General features: G+C 50.6%; 6 protein-coding genes across 6 annotated transcripts; 4 read left to right on the forward strand and 2 right to left on the reverse strand.

Annotated features, from left to right (window-relative positions):
* Positions 1 to 106: 106 nt before the first annotated feature.
* N7503_006305 (uncharacterized protein) lies at positions 107 to 888 on the forward strand (the record flags this gene model as incomplete). The annotated part of the gene is made up of 3 exons (XM_057065852.1): positions 107 to 233; positions 283 to 543; positions 593 to 888. 3 exons carry the CDS (start codon positions 107 to 109, stop codon positions 886 to 888), a joined length of 684 nt encoding a protein of 227 aa, XP_056921321.1.
* A 1,298-nt stretch (positions 889 to 2,186) lies between these two features.
* N7503_006306 (alkyl/aryl-sulfatase) lies at positions 2,187 to 4,028 on the forward strand (the record flags this gene model as incomplete). Its single annotated transcript, XM_057065853.1, has 1 exon — positions 2,187 to 4,028. The coding sequence occupies one exon, from the start codon at positions 2,187 to 2,189 to the stop codon at positions 4,026 to 4,028; it is 1,842 nt and encodes a 613-aa protein (XP_056921322.1).
* A 629-nt stretch (positions 4,029 to 4,657) lies between these two features.
* N7503_006307 (uncharacterized protein) lies at positions 4,658 to 7,569 on the reverse strand (the record flags this gene model as incomplete). The annotated part of the gene is made up of 5 exons (XM_057065854.1): positions 4,658 to 6,369; positions 6,424 to 7,115; positions 7,187 to 7,272; positions 7,361 to 7,453; positions 7,534 to 7,569. The coding sequence occupies 5 exons, from the start codon at positions 7,567 to 7,569 to the stop codon at positions 4,658 to 4,660; spliced, it is 2,619 nt and encodes an 872-aa protein (XP_056921323.1).
* A 716-nt stretch (positions 7,570 to 8,285) lies between these two features.
* Positions 8,286 to 9,704, forward strand: N7503_006308 (putative cell division protein kinase (Ctk1); the record flags this gene model as incomplete). The annotated part of the gene is made up of 6 exons (XM_057065855.1): positions 8,286 to 8,341; positions 8,394 to 8,496; positions 8,564 to 8,851; positions 9,001 to 9,405; positions 9,461 to 9,616; positions 9,672 to 9,704. 6 exons carry the CDS (start codon positions 8,286 to 8,288, stop codon positions 9,702 to 9,704), a joined length of 1,041 nt encoding a protein of 346 aa, XP_056921324.1.
* A 1,048-nt stretch (positions 9,705 to 10,752) lies between these two features.
* On the forward strand, positions 10,753 to 12,926 carry N7503_006309 (SH3 domain protein; the record flags this gene model as incomplete). Its single annotated transcript, XM_057065856.1, has 2 exons — positions 10,753 to 12,180; positions 12,243 to 12,926. The coding sequence occupies 2 exons, from the start codon at positions 10,753 to 10,755 to the stop codon at positions 12,924 to 12,926; spliced, it is 2,112 nt and encodes a 703-aa protein (XP_056921325.1).
* Positions 12,927 to 13,532: 606 nt separating this feature from the next.
* Positions 13,533 to 15,950, reverse strand: N7503_006310 (OPT family oligopeptide transporter; the record flags this gene model as incomplete). The annotated part of the gene is made up of 2 exons (XM_057065857.1): positions 13,533 to 15,056; positions 15,111 to 15,950. The coding sequence occupies 2 exons, from the start codon at positions 15,948 to 15,950 to the stop codon at positions 13,533 to 13,535; spliced, it is 2,364 nt and encodes a 787-aa protein (XP_056921326.1).
* Between the last annotated feature and the right edge of the window lie 99 nt (positions 15,951 to 16,049).

Genomic DNA, 16,049 nt, shown 5'->3' on the forward strand with positions numbered 1-16,049 from the left:
AAGCACTTAAAGCCTCTAACTTGTCACTACTTCGACACTCATAACTCCTCTTTTTCCTTTTTCTCTTCTTTTCATATACATCAACTTCCTAAACTAGCTAAAAATTATGAATTCATCAGCAGAGGTGATATTCCCGGTGGGGTCTTCCGGTGACGATAAGCCCTGCATCTTCCGATATGACGTCGGCCCTACTGCTTTAAAGGCGACCAAGAACAGGGGAAGACCGAAAGGAGGTAAGTGATTAGATCCCGGGCTTGACAAGCAGGAAGCTGATGTATGCAGAAAACAAGCGCCAAGTCTCTCAGCGGAAATCGAAAATACCTGCTTTCGAGTTCATTCATATTGACGGTCATTCCGGCATCCCAGGTGCCGACTCACGTAAGATGATTCGGAGACGAGTGATGATCAATCATATTCAATGTAAGAAAAAAGATGAGGGGCACGCTTTGAGTCCTGGGCTATCTCCACAGGTTGCCGGTGTTGACCCTTTCAACACATTACCAATTCGGTTCGAGCCATATGCACATGATCTTCTAAAATACTGTGGGTTTGTCGTGATATGTAACTTGAAGAAACTTACTAATAACTGTAGACATCACCACCGGATGGCAGAAATACTACTACATTGAGAAACATACTTCCTTCAACCCAATTACGGAGTATTGGATCTCTCTAGTTATGACTGATGATGCATTTCTGCACACGATTATCGGGTGTGCAGATCTGCACTTTTCTCCGGGCAAAGCGCCTCAAGCTTCTCTTACAACCATAAAGCATTTGAATGCTGCAATTTCAATTGTGAATAAGCGCATTGTGAATAATGAGATTCCCACTGATGCAACTCTGGTCATTGTTGCCACAATGGCTCTTATGGAGGTCAGTACTTAACTAATCGACAGATGGGTCAGATGAATCTAACTAAGCCTACGATAGAAGCACCGAGGATCTCATGAAAATTGGAATATTCATATGAAGGGCCTTCAAAAGTTAGTCGCTCTTCGCGGCGGACTTGAATCGTTGGAATCACAGCCTCTTGCAATGGGGAGATTATACCGGTATGACATGTCAAACCTCCTTCATAGATTGCCTTGTATAATTGCTGAGACATTTCTTTGTATTTCAAAGAGCGGATCTAGCTGGCTCTATAGATGCTGCTCAGGAGCCCTACTTTTCAAGCCGAGGACTTTCAACTCCCATGAAATCAGATCCGCAATTTCTCAACTCTGGGTTTCAAATACTCAACTCCATAAACCCATTGGATGATACTTTGATATCCTGTATCCAGAATGCCGCAGATACTATGTCCTCCTTGAAGAAACTGAGCACAAAAAGCCCCCACACCGAGGCAGCCAGGATCCGTTATTGTTCCACGGCTCTACAATACACTCTTCTGTCGGTGAAATACTCGGATCCAATGCATGAAATCTGCCGGCTCTCTCTTCTTTTACTTTCGGAAATGCTGGTCAATCAAAGCTCTTTACTTTTTCACAAATATGAAATGCTAATCGCTAGAATATGGGACATCTATGACGCCTCCGCTACTCACTTGATTCTACCGGAGTTTAAGCTTTGGGTTTCTGTTATTGTTGCATCTTGCACGATCTCAGAGAAGACAAGGAAAAATTCTCTTTGTGTTGTTTCCGAAGCCGCTTTGGCATTGAATGTGTTTACCATTGAGGAAGCAGAATCTGTGCTGAGGATATTTTTATGGGATTCTGCCTTGAAGACTGACACATTTCAAGCCACTTGCAGTATATTTCTCTCCAGCTCTAGTTGATCAATATTGTTCCTCGACAAATATATCTTTTCTCTTGCCTATCTTCTCATTACCACCGATTTTGTGAGAGCTCGATATAATAATGCGGCTCAGTGGATGCTCATTAGCGGTGATCGACTGCTCACCTGCTACTGAAATATGATTGGACGTATTTGTTGAGGTTTAAGTACATGATTTTCTCGCTCTATAATCAATGCATCTAAGGGTTCAAGGATGGGAAGGTCGGATTGTGGTGCCTGAACCGCCAGGCATGTAACCTTCTTGAGCGTCGCGTCATAGACTGTCAATGTTGCATCGTCTGCTATAGGACTTCGAGTCCTTGCCTCAAATCAGACTTCAAAGCCAAGTTCCATTCTTTGTACATTTGACAAGTGACCGCCATCAACCGGGCATCCTTCCGCTCTTCACTATGACCGCATCTCGGGAACCATCCTTTGATGACTTGGTCTCGTTCCGTGATGCAGATCGAGGATTCGTCGACAAATTGAACCCTTGTATCATCAAAGACAATCGTGGAAATGTTGTCTGGGACAATGAAGCATACAACTTTTTATCCGACACGCCTTGCCCGCAGACCGCAAATCCCAAGTTATGGCGCCAGGCTCAACTCGTCAGCAAACAGGGTCTCTTCAAGGTTGTAGAAGGCATATATCAGATCCGAGCGTTTGATTTGTCAAATATGACCGTTATCGAAGGCAAGCAAGGAATCGTTGTGGTAGATCCACTCACGTCGGCGGAATGCGCCAAGGCTGCTCTCGAGCTGTATCGCAAAAATCGCGGCAAAAAGCCAGTGCTGGGCATGATCTACACGCATTCGCACGCTGATCATTTTGGTGGTGCAGAGGGAATTGTTTCCAGGAGTGAAGCTACGAAAATTCCGATTTTGGCTCCATTTGGATTCCTCGAGCACGCCGTCAGCGAGAATATCTACGCAGGCAATGCCATGGCTCGCAGAGCCTCATATATGTATGGGGATCAATTAGGTAAGGGCCCTGAGGGTCAAATCAGCGCCGGCTTAGGAGCAACTTTGTCTTCAGGAACAGTGACACTGATTCCCCCGACTGTCGACGTGACCCATACTGGCCAGGTCGAAGTGATTGATGGCATTGAATTTCTTTTCCAGGTCACACCAGGGACTGAGGCACCTTCGGAGATGAACTTCTATCTCCCCCAGTGCCGTACTCTATGCGTAGCCGAGAATGCTACGCAATGTCTTCACAACATTGGAACCCTTCGGGGTGCGGCTATCCGGGATGCGCTTGCGTGGTCTTCATACTTGGATGAAACAATTGTTCTCTTTGCCGAAAAGTCCGACGTTGTGTTTGCATCCCATCATTGGCCAACATGGGAAAAGGACGCTGTCATAACATACGTCACCGAGCAACGAGATCTCTATGCTTTCCTCCATGACCAGACACTGCGTCTTATGAACGAAGGCCTCACAGGCATTGAGATTGCAGAGTCATTCCAGCTTCCACCCAAGTTGAGTACTGCTTGGCATACGCAGGGCTTCTATGGATCCGTTAGTCATAATGTCAAAGCGATATATCAGCGCTATATGACATGGTTCGATGGTAACCCAGCCCACCTTTGGGAGCATCCCCCGGTTGAAAGCGCCAAGCGCTACGTCTCCTGCATGGGAGGTATTGATGAGGTTATTCAAAAAGCGAAAACATTCTCAGAACAGGGAGATTTGCGGTTCGCAGCTACACTTCTCAATCATGCAGTGTTTGCCGAACCCGAAAACAAACGTGCCAAGAGTTTACTGGCATCAACATATGAATCTTTGGGATATGGATGCGAGAACGGACCTTGGCGCAACTTTTACATGTCCGGAGCGATGGAGCTGAAAGGCGAGAAAATGAAGGACAATATCCTGACTGACCAGGCTGCTATGGCTAAATCTCTGTCTCTTCGTCATCTATTCTCATCCTTGGCTGTCAAGTTGAATGGTCCTCTGGCACAGGCCCAGGATTTTACTATCGACTTGTATGTGACGGACCGGGATGAGCATTGTCGATTGATTGTCAGCAATGGAGCCTTAATCCATCGGACTGGAAAAACCCGCACATCAAGGTTAGATGTGGCGGACTACTCGTGTGAGCTGACATTCTCACAGCTATTGCAACTTTTGACCACTGGGGAAACGCAAGAGTCAGTAAAGAATGAGGTCGGCGATAGTTCCTTCATAAGCAAGTTGCTGTCGCTTATTGTGACGCCAAACGGAGCATTCAACATTGTGACACCGTGACTTGAGTGAATGATAGGACTTAGAGGATGACACACGCTGACAACGCAACTGTATTTATCGAGCAACTCATTTTGAGAGACAGTTCTATTTCGTAATAAGGGGCATTTATAACATTAATCAATCAAGTACTCGCGTCGCTAGGCCACTCTAGAGCTGAAAGCCTATTTGATATGAAAGCTGAGTACCTTTCTTAGAAAACCTGCAACAATGTGTGATTTCTTGACTAGATACTGAGCGTCAACCGGCAGCTATCAAGCACATTATAAGAATTATAAGCCTTATACACACCAGTAACCTTTAGGAAATGAAGGATATAGAGCTGGAATCTAGGAATGTTTCATAACCTCATCTGAGATTGAGAGACGTAGAAGATATAGAGCACGGAGATTTGAATGCATAACTACATACCCGCAGACACAAAGTAGAAAGCGCTATTTGCAAGAAACTGGGGGAATAGAAAAGAAAGCAACAGCGTCGAGCCCGACTTTTCCTCCATTCCATAACGTGAATGTCGGCCAAGATACGCATATATAAGAGAAGAAGGAAAGAGATGTAAAAGAGAGAAAAGACAACGAATGCAATCAAGGTATATACGAACACGAAAGCAAGCATTTCTGTCATATAGTCTCCTAAGCGGAGACATATTTTCCGCCAACCAGCTTGCGGCTGGTTGGGACCTCTTGCCAGTTGACTGGGGCCGGGGATTGTTTCCCACTATCAGCGAAAGGATCACTTTCTTGCTGAGGGGACTCCGAAACAGCACGACTGACGCCAAGTCGAGAGGCGGACTCGGTAGTGTGGAGCTCGAACTTTGCTTCGACATTGCCCCTGCGAGGGCCAGGGGTGGATGTGGAAAAGCGAACAAGGAACTTGCCGTCGTCACCGGAGCCAGGGGCCTTGACTTCAAGCTCAGGTATTCTCCAAGTGACAGTAGAATTCTTGCGGCGGAAAGTAGCGCCAGCGTTCGGGTGCATGACGGCGCTGGTTGCATGCGCAACACTCTCGCGGGGTTGCTTGGTTATTTCGTCTTCAGCGGCGATGTCCAAGCCCACAGTCAAGATCACGTTCTTTAAAGTGATGGATTCCATAGGTTGCGATACAAAGGCTGAATTCAATGAGTAGAAAATGATAGCACTGGCTTGGGATTCCTGCAGGTTCCAAGCTGGTTTAAAGACAACAGGGCAGTAAGAGGATGCGCTGCTAGGGTCGAGATGCAATTGGTACTTGAAGGCCACTGTTGGCATGGGCCGAGAAATGCTGCCCAGCTGCAGTTCATACTCGCCCCGCTTCTCATCGCCAGCGTCTTTAGTTTCATGAACGAAGTGAGGGTTTGCAGCGACCTTCTCCAGCAGAGGGAAATTATCCAGACGAATGCGCAAGGAGTCTGCTGCAAAGCCTGGCGCAACGTTGTGGGCTAGAGCAAGCTCACCCATCACAGAGGACTTGGTCACCTGGCCCTCCGAAAACCATGCGTTGACGGTCTCGATTATTGATGCATTCAGACCGGGCTCATATAGCTCAGGATGCATGCTGAAGGTCTGGCCGTGCGTAGTGTGCCCCGAGCGGACCGAGGTGGTGTCCGAAACGGCATGGTCGTCCGTGGCAGTGCTCATAGAAGGAGCGTGTCTGATCGGAGAGGATGGAGAGTACGCATCAGATGCAAGTGGATTAGGAGCCAACTCGTTACCCGGGTTTGCAATAAAAACTGTATTGCGAACGTCACGGCGACCGCGGATAGTACCCGCATTCCGTCTCATAACAGACTGCGGAGCTCGCAAGCGAAGAGTATTTGCCATCTCATCCATGGCTTGCTTGGCCTGGCTTTCGTCTTCGAAAATAGGTTGATCACGGATTGTCAAATTCATACCAGACTCATCCAGTCCGGCGGCTTCCCTCTGGGCACGAGTAACTTCATCTACTGTCGAGGGGCGCTCAGTGAACCCTTCTGAATCAACGTGCGAAGGATCGGTGCCATTCCTAATCAATCCGGAGTGGGCTTCTGGCGAGGCGCCGTTGGTTGTAGTTGGGAATGGCTGTGCAATCGGAGCGGGAGCAAAAGCCTCCCCTGCGGTTTGATCATGCGACACGCTAGGGGTTCGTGTATATTCTTCCTCGGTCATCGATGTGCCGGGACGGTCTGCAGTGGATGGAGGTGATTCGGGGATTTGCATATCTCTCGATGAATCGGATCTCTTGAAAGGTGCAAATGGACTGCGCTTCTTCTCTGCCTTCCTGTCGAAGGACGAACCTGACGGTATGACCATGCTCTTCCGTCTGCCCATGACAGTACCGAGTCGCCTTAGCCCACCCAATGCGATATTTCGTGGCTGTGGTTCTGGAGCTGTTTCAATGTTAGAGACAAGTGAAAACTTCATGACTGGAGTTGTAAACTAACCAGGGGGTGTAGGAGTAGGCGTCTGTCTCTCTGATCTTTCTGAACGCTGGCTATCCGCATCGTCGTGAATATGCGACGGAGGTGCCAGCGGCGTAGTGGTTGGAGTCTCAAAAGCTGACTGAGTAGGCGCTGGAGGCGTTTCGGGGAGGGGAGGTTCTCCTCGAGGCACGGCTGACGAGGCTGGGATGCGCGATCCCTTCATTTTAGCAGCAAATGTTTGGATCTCATCTGCAGTCTGCACGTTCAGAAGAACATTCAGACAACTCTCAGCAGCCTGCCGACCGCGCTCGATTTGATCCACCTCATGGGTTTCTAGCTGCGTGAGCACGTCTCGCAGGTGGTTGAGTCGACCTTCATCTGCAGCTTGAAGCTGCTCAAATACAAAAGGCGCACGCGAATCCCACTGCTGGCTGACCTCTTCTGCGGCGGCAACTGCAGTTGCCAGCTGTTTTGGGTTCTTGGTGCTCTTCTTCTTGGCCTTTTCTACTTTATCCTGAGCCGCCTCGATGCTTTTGGCCAAACCCGCAAGATTGCTTTGGATTCCGGGCATTGACTGCATGTCGCGGTTCTTAGTGCTGTATTCCCTAAGAGGGCGTTCGACATCTTCCTCGATCTTCGTCGCAAGGGTCTCGTGCGATGTAGCGAGTGCCTCGGTCGCGTGAATGATGCGCTGCCAAGGGATTTGGAAAACGCTGGACGCTAGTTAGAATCGCATAACAATCCGTACCAACGGGCTAGCCCTCTAAGGGCACAATGTACTTACCCAAGTGCGGCACCATTGTCCAGGCTAGGGCGATTGGCCAGCTTTCGCAAGCCTTGGGTGTATGCCTCCTCCACGCGACGCCGTTCCTTATACCATGTCAGCACTGGGGCCCCGCAATGTTCAAGAATGTGACTTGAGGGATATAGCGGGGATTTAAGCACTGCTCCATCATACCTGGAGAAAGTCTGCGATATCTGAGTGGATCTTATTTATTACACGAATGCGATCGGTGAGGACATTGTTAGCTTGGCTAGGGTGCAAGGTGGCCTAGAAATGGTGGTATCACCGATCGTCAGAACATTGTAGCTTGAGCACAGGGACTCGGCAGCTTGGAGAAGTGAACTGACCAGCAGCGCTGGGTATTCCTGCCGGGATAGCTCCATGGTTTCAAGGTTGAAGGTCAGTAGAGCGCATGAAGCGCATAACCAGGGGAATCGGTGACGGTGGGGTTAGAATTGTCGGGGTGGCCAAGACCAATGATGCGGGATTGAGATTGAAGGTGAGTGGCATTCGATCGCCGCCGAAGACGGGGAAATGGCTGGTCGCTGGGGATGACGGATGGGGGCGGGTGAAGGCGGAAGGCGGTGGGGAGAGAACTACATATGACCCAGAGCCGCGCGACACTGCAGTTTAGACAACACACGAAAATCAATTCGATACCGGATGAGGGGACTGGCTTAGAAGCTATGGACTGAGATAGTAGGTGCTAATTTACCGAGATATTCACTCGTAATTGAACAGTAATTGAAGCGTTTCCAGTGGCGGCAGTAAAGTCAAAGTGACGCCTCAGGCACAGGAAACGGGCATCCGTCGATCTATACCCTTTCCTGCTGATCGCATGATGTATGTACACTATTTGAATGTCCTTGCTTGTAGCTGGCAATATATTTTGCTAGTTCGTACTCATTGCAAGATGCAGTAGCAGTGCAATAATTTTGCCCTTGCACAGTATTTCACCACCAATCAGACAAGATCAAGCATGACGCCTTTCTCCGCTATTGGATCACATGACATCATTGTCAGGCCCACAATGCTTGTCACCTGAAGCCATTGTGCGGTTCCACAATCGCTCGCCGAGGTTAATTCCGTTTATACAGCTATGGATTGGCATAAGAATCTGGGTTTCACAGATCGATTAAGAGCCATCCAGTCACTGTCAGTCAGAGTCTTTCAGGAATAAATGATATTTACTTACACTTCATCCCAGCACTTTAGCCTATCAGCAGGCATCTTCATCGGATGCCTTTGCTGAGGCCCAAGCGCAAGCCAGGCAATGTGAGAACGAGGCCTATGACCACGCTACTTCCAAGGTCCGTCTCTTGAAAATTTGAGGAACCTCGTACTTTGACCAGCTGTTTGACGCCACAATTATTGCAGGAGCAATATGATCAGATTTGCCAAAATGCAATTGACGCAGCGGAGGCTACCAGCTCTGTAGCAGTGCCCAATGACAGCTCACACCCAAGCCAGGATGTTTTTCCAGATTCTACTACCTCAGACGAATCAACCCTGGGAGAGACATTTGGCCAGTATAAATCATGCTTTCATCATTTTGATGGGCTTCACTCAACAATTTACCGGACCAAAGCACAGGATGGATCGGTGCGGGCCATCAAGATCACTATCCCGCATCTCATGACAGCTCCCCACGATGCCCATCGTGAGGTCCGGCTGCTTCGAGAGGGATCCAACCAATACGTTATTCCCTTGATTGAGACATTTAATCTAGATGAAGGTCGATTGGTCATGGTTTTCCCTTTTTGCGGTTCGACTTTGACCATCTGCTGCGGCGGGACATGGTCACTGCCTCACAGACTCGTTCCATCCTACGGGATATGTTCTCTGGCATTGCCCATATTCACAAGCTGGGGATCATCCATCGTGATATTAAGCCCTCAAATATACTGATGGACTCTCCCAATGGGCCCGCATACCTGGCCGATTTTGGGATTTCTTGGAAAGAGGGAGACGCTGGGTCCGAGCCCTCGGATTCAAAAATCACCGATGTGGGCACGACTTGCTACCGCCCTCCGGAGATCCTATTTGGGTATCGGGGATACGGCACGGCTCTGGATCTCTGGGCGGCAGGATGCGTGGTAGCGGAATCCACCGTTGTAGGCCATCGGTCTCTTTTCGACTCCGGGCCTCTGGGCAGTGATCTGTCCCTGATCCACTCCATTTTTCAGACGCTAGGGACACCGGATGAAATTAGCTGGCCAGTAAGTTCTTCTGTTTTCCACGTGGGAGCTTGATCCAGAAATAACTAGCAAGTAGGGAGTCCATGTGCTGCCAGATTGGGGCAAGGTAGAATTCCACCCCTTCGCAGCGCAGTCCTGGGATGATATTTTGCCTGGTGCATCCTCCAAGGGCCGAGACTTAGTCCGCCAGTTGGTCTGTTACGAGAGCAGCCAACGACTCTCCGCCGACGAGGTAAGCGGGTCGCAATATCCGAATCTCAACGGTCGCTTATCAATATTACCCTTAGGCTCTCCAGCATTCGTATTTCTCCGCACCTTAATCTCGATGACGAGACCGCCACAGGAATGCCCCTCAGCCACAAATTTGACAGCTGTGCCTCCTCCGATCTTCCGGGAGGCAGGCTATAAACGCCTCCGGCAATCATGCTATATGAGATCGACTCATTCTCGGATACGAATCCTGATCCCAATTCCCACAGCCTCGTTTTAATTACGCTAGAAGAACAATCAACAGTGGGCTAGAGTGCCGATCTGGGGCGAAAGAAATCCCTTTAATTTTTTAAATTTGGCACTTTACCCCGTTCGAAGCGTCTCCGGCAAGACCGGAAATTAGTAAACCCACTATTCAATGGGAAGCGGTGATGAACCGAAGGTGAAACAGCCAATGGAGTCCGTGCCCCGCGTTTGCACGGCACTTGGGCCCTTGGGGGCCATCACACAGGTTTTTCACTTGAAAACAGGAGACTCATTAAACTCGCATAGCATCAGAGAACCCTGGAACGAGGATCTGAGATTGTATGAGCTAGGTCCACATGAATCATGAAACTGCTTGTATCTCTTAAAATTGAGATCAAAAATCTCGAATCTCTCGGATGCAAGATGGATGGGGCTGTTTTTAAAATACCAGGAACCGTATTGACTAGGCCAATCGCACTGGAAGTGGATACAGATCACCCCCAGATCCGGTTAGTCCCTGTAACAGCCCAATACCGGGTCAGGGTCTCCATTGTTGTACATGCACTCATTTCGGTCCCTCGTGAATCGCATTTGAGGGGATCGAGTGCGCTGATCGACTTCTCTTTTCCTCTACAATTCCATTACGACCTGGTCGTCGTTATCCTCTCATTCTTTTCGTAGACTGCTGTCGGGCCGTGCTCGATCAGTCCTAGTCGTCCATTCTTTTGATTTACACCACATTCCACATAACGCGGGTGTGGACTATCTCAACAGCGCGATTCCAGAGTTCCTGACTCGCGTTGGAATTTAGCAAAATCTTGATCTAGGAAGCTTTTCACTCTGGAGTGAACACCAATTTATCTCAACCCATCGACCTTGTTTTTCAATACTCATAAGAGTCTCACGGTCATCATGGTGCACGGGCATGCACATCACACCCACGACCACCCCCTTGAGGTGCGTCTAGAGGAGCGGGGCCATAACGACAACGATGATACCATCATCGTCTATACAACCATAGTCGGTGGCGATGATAACGATAGCGCCGATACCAAGACTGCGGCGGAGAAGACAAAGGCCACGGATGTTGGTGTGGGCCCAGCTGTCGGAGTCTCTGCTACGAAGACGACCTCGGAAGAGAGCAAGACCACAGAAGAGGCAACAAAGACTACCGAAGAGGCCAAAACTACTACCAAGGAGGACAAAACAACTACCAAGGAGTCTGAAAAAGAGAGTACCACGGAGAAGGAAACCACTACCTCTGAGACCGAAAAATCAAAGACAACAGCAGAGGCCACCACAACCGAGCACACTGAAGCTATCACCACTACGACGGATAAGGCGCAAACAGGTGCGACTGCGACTCAAACATCCTTTGTGACCTCCACCTCGTCAACCTCAGCCGACTCTACTACCCAGGATGTGAATGGCCTCGAACATGCTGCGACTGCCAGCGCATCTTCCACCAAATCCGCTGCTTCAGCCTCCTCCACAGCGATCAGCTCTGGGTCAACGGGCCTGTCCTCGGGCGCAACAGCTGGTGTGGCTATTGGTGTCGTTCTAGGTGTGGGTCTGCTTGCGGCTCTGATTTTCTTCATTGTCCGAAAGAAGAAGCGCAACCAGGCAGATGACCCTCCTCCAATGGATGAGAAGATGTTTAGCGCCCAGAACCTACCCCCTTTCTCATCTCCTAAGCCAATGACTCCATCTCAAGCTCCGAAGCTCAACGTTCGCCCGATCACCCAATTTGCACCTGATCTGAGCAACAGTGCTTCCTTCAACACCGCTAACACTTTCGCTGCCGATGCAGGCGTTGGTGCAGGGGCTGCGGTCGTCTCGCGCAATCTGACGGGTGATGTGCCACCTCCAACTCCACCGAAGTCGGCTGCCAGCTCTCAAAATCCTTTCACGGACCCGGTCAACCCCTTCAATACTGCCAGCACGGCAACCTCGGTGCATTCTCAGAGTCCGACATCAGTTTCAGGCCCCTCGGGTCCAGCTATCGCATCAACAGCTGCTGGAGCTGCAGCCTTGGGAGCTGGTGCCGCCGCTGTAGCCTCCCACGAATTTGATACGGCACAGCCCAATCGACCTGCATCAATGGAATCGGATGTTCGTCCACCAAACTCGCCTAGCCCCGTTAGTGTTGATGGCGACTCCGTTTCGTCAGCAGCAATGATCGCTGGCGGTGCTGCTGCCGCAGGTGTTGGCGGAGGTGCTGGTCCTGGGCCGTTGAACGTGTACCGTGTACAACTGGACTTCAGCCCGTCACAAGAAGATGAACTTGAACTCCTATCCGGCACCCTCGTCCGGATGCTTCACGAGTATGACGATGGATGGGTGAGTGTTTCGTGAAAAAAATACTTTATCTAGGAGAGAGCTTTACTAACATCCCTTCCCAGGCCCTGTGCGTCCGCCTTGATCGATCTCAGCAAGGAGTTGCTCCTAGATCGTGCCTGTCTTCTCGCCCTGTCAAGCCTCGCCCGCGTCCGCCACCTGGTGCCCCTGGCCCTGGCCCCCGTGGCCCGCCGATCATGGGCCCTAACGGCCACCCAATGCCACCAAGAGGTCGCGGTCCACCCTCGGGACGATTTTATCCCACAGACGCCCGGCCAAGATCGCCAGCCGGCCCTGGATACGGTGGCCCACCTCGCCCATACGCCGGTGGACCCGGCCGTTCAATGTCGCCCGTCGGGCAATTCCCCGTCCCTAGATCTATGAGCCCCGGTCCCCGGTCTATGTCCCCAGGCCCCCGCTCTATGTCTCCAGGACCCGGCATGCGACCCGGTCCACGGGCAATGTCACCAGGCCCTGGCTATAATGGTCCCCGTTCCATGAGCCCAGGACCCTACGGCCCGGGAATGCAGCGACCAGTAATTCCCGCCAACCAGCGTCAACGAAGTAACAGCGCAGGCAACATCTCCCCACCAAATGTTGGCGCCGCAGCCCCGCCTCGATCGAGTCCACTGGCTGTAGCACAGCCTCCAGCGCCCGCTCCTACAGGCGATCTTCCCGCTATCCCCAGCTCTGCTCCGAGCTCTCCTGAATCCCAAATCAGCAGGAAACCTGTTCATGCGGACTTCTAATCTGCTGTTAATGACCCGAGATACCCCTATGAGCTGAGCTCTGCTCCCTTGCAGATTAGAGATTCGAGATGTATGTCTCGTCTTGTGTCCCGTTGGACGAAATGAGCCTGCCACTATGCTGTACGACTCACTCTCTGCGTCTGTGACGAACGAGCTTTTGTATCTCTTTGTATACTGTCTTTGTATGGAATTTCCTTTTCTTTACACCACTTCGTCGTGATTGTTTGGATGGTGGCTTTCTACCGGTGAATCCCTTGTTTGCCCTACAAACATCATCACCCTTCCATTTCCCTTCCTTTCCCCCCTGTTCGTTCTCTTCTCCAAGGAATCGAGGTTGCATCCAACTCCTTCCTTATTTTTATGGATACACGATTTTTGACAGCGAATGAATGAATCGGAATACCCAGAACTCTGTACCATTTGAAAGTTCTGAGACATGTACCAGTTCATACTTGATAGAATGTTATTTTTCAATCTTATTTTAGCCAAGAACAATTGGAATAAAAACCCCGCTAGCGCTTGATTGCTCTATTATGTGAAAATTTAACCGAAATTCGAATATACAATTGTATACCCTTCGCCCCTTTTTCTATTTACAAACGGGGTTTAAAGATGAGGAACCTTTGCACTTGCAAGAATGAGGTTCACAATGCTCACAATGCCTTCGCCAAGGATAAGACCAGAGGCCAAGACAACGACAGTCGAAGACGCTGCGTCTGCCTTGTCAGCTGCCTGTTTAGCCAAAGCGGATCCCTCTTGCCCAGATGTAGAACCAACAGATTCTGGTCGTGCAGAGGGGCCCTCATTATGATCTGCATCAGCAGGCGAGGCGTGCTTGCGAGCCCACCACCAAGCAATGATTCCACCAATAACTCTCGCGAGTGTAAAAGAGGGGACATTGAAGATACCAACGGCGACGGCAATTCCACCAGGGATCCAATCTCTCCATGCAGGTGGCTTCCCGCCAACTGCAAATGAAGGAGACGCAGCGGCGATTCGGACCGCTGTGAGGCCCATCCAGATAACACCAGCGATAGCCGAGGCCTGCCATGCCATATCCGGTAATCCCTGACCAGTCACGAGTCGGGCAGTGAAAATCCAGACATATGCCGTCGGGGTTTGGAACATTTCACCCGGGATCTCGTATACATTGACATACATCTTGTACACCGCAGTAGAGAGGATTGCACCGAAAAGACTGCCGATCATCTGGCCGTAGAATTGGGCCTTGGGGCTCGCGCCGAGAAGATGGCCTGTTTTCAGATCCTGCATCATGTCACCGGCTTGTAGTGCGCCAGACTCGGAGACTGCACCTGCTAGGAGGTTCGTCACCAAAGCTGTGCGTCGAGAGAAATGGGATGCTGGGGTTACAAGCGAGAAGAGAAGCTGTGTCAGCTTGCTGATCCCAGATACTGGGTTCAGATCCGTTTCGCCAAGGGCCCGGACACCCATGATTGAGAGGAGAACTGCCAGGAGTGTGGCGAAACTTGATAGTAGTGGGGAGATGATGTCGCCGAAAACAAAATGCATGCAAACGACGTTCAGTATCAGGGTAAGAGGTAGCAAGATGACCACAGTGCGCGTCGAAATGAGCTGAGATGCCGGGGCATCTTCTTCCTCCGGCTCCGCCGCGATTGAGACGGAGTGGGGGTCATGGTTCTCGTTCTCGTGATCCTGACCAGGGTTGAGAGCGGAATAATTTACATAGGAGCGGTCGTGAGATTGTGATTGCAGCCGAAAGGCGATCCACCTGCCTAGTCGAGTGGAGCGGAACCAAGCTATCCATCCGGGAGCATGGTTTACCAAGGGTCTGACGACTAGCCAGCCGAGGCTGACGAGGGAATCAGCAAGCATAATCGCCAGTGATATCCAAACGATCCACGCTTTGCTTCCATCGTCCCAGCTGTCCACGGGCCCAGGAGCCCATCCACGGGCCTTGGCAAGAGGAGAGAGGATACCCCACCCCAAAATTGCTCCAAAAAGCATATGCATGCATGTTGAGGGGCCCATGATGATTCCTTGGCCAATGTACGCCGGAGATGGGTTGAGAGTCCAGAGCCAATTATGGGCAAGGCCCAGTCCAAATAATGGAATGTCACGGACAAGTGGAACGAAGTAAGAGAAAAAAGTCTATAGAAGTTAGTTGAGCTTTGGGGAAACGCCCAAATGGGTGCGATGCCTCACATAAATTCCGGAGACTACAAATGCACCGATGAGCAGCCGCATCTTCGACCGCCAATCCTTTTGATCAGTTGCCTGATCTTCAGCCTCTCCGTCCTTCAATAGGCGATGTCCCTCTGCTTCCGCGGACGGCACAGGCACCGCACGCTCCTGAGCCAGCTCAATAGGGCGGTCTTGGGCTTCCACTGGAACTTTTTCATCTTTCCCGGCGCCATGGAGAACCCGAAGCATCAACGCAGACGCAGTGCCACTTGGGAACCGCAACTTCTCACGAACTATAACCTCCTTACGTAGTGGTACAGCAAACACTACACCGAACAAGCAAACCCCAAGACTCCAAACCACCAGTTTCCAGAACCCGAGCTTGAGGGGCCCGCCCTCGCCATCTCCACCATCACCCGTCGGCCCATCTTCACCGTCTTTCAATAGGAACTCCAAGGCAGGAATTACCCCGACAAATCCACATCCGAGTGGCATAGTTCCCACGGCCCCGGCGACGGTTTGGATCAGGACGTTCTCGATTGGCGTAAACGGGAAAGATAGCTGCTTAGACAACACCTTGAAGACCGAGAAGCCGATCAAGGCTGAAGGCATGGCCATCGTACTGATCCATCCTGTCTGAAGGCCAAAATATGTGTTTGAAAAGGTGATTAGGGCTCCAATGATGAGGCCGACAATGAGCGAGCGGGGTGTGAAGCTCTGTGCGGAGGTAGTTGTCGCGTGCGGAGTCGGTGCGACACTGTCTGGCTCGCCTGGGTGCTGGCCAGGGGAGATTTGATCATCTATCCCCTGATGCTGTGACTCGGAGGCATTGCCTGCCATACTAAGGGTCTGGTAATTCATTGGCCCAGCAGAGTCATGGTGGAAGGGACGAGACAAATTGGGGTTGATAAGCAGCGGATGATTAATGATAAGATCACATGACGTCACATCATGATTGGT

The sequence above is a fragment of the Penicillium pulvis genome, assembly GCF_028828015.1.
Source record: "Penicillium pulvis strain IBT 33274 chromosome Unknown contig_3_segment0_segment0, whole genome shotgun sequence".
Lineage (NCBI taxonomy): Eukaryota > Fungi > Ascomycota > Eurotiomycetes > Eurotiales > Aspergillaceae > Penicillium > Penicillium pulvis.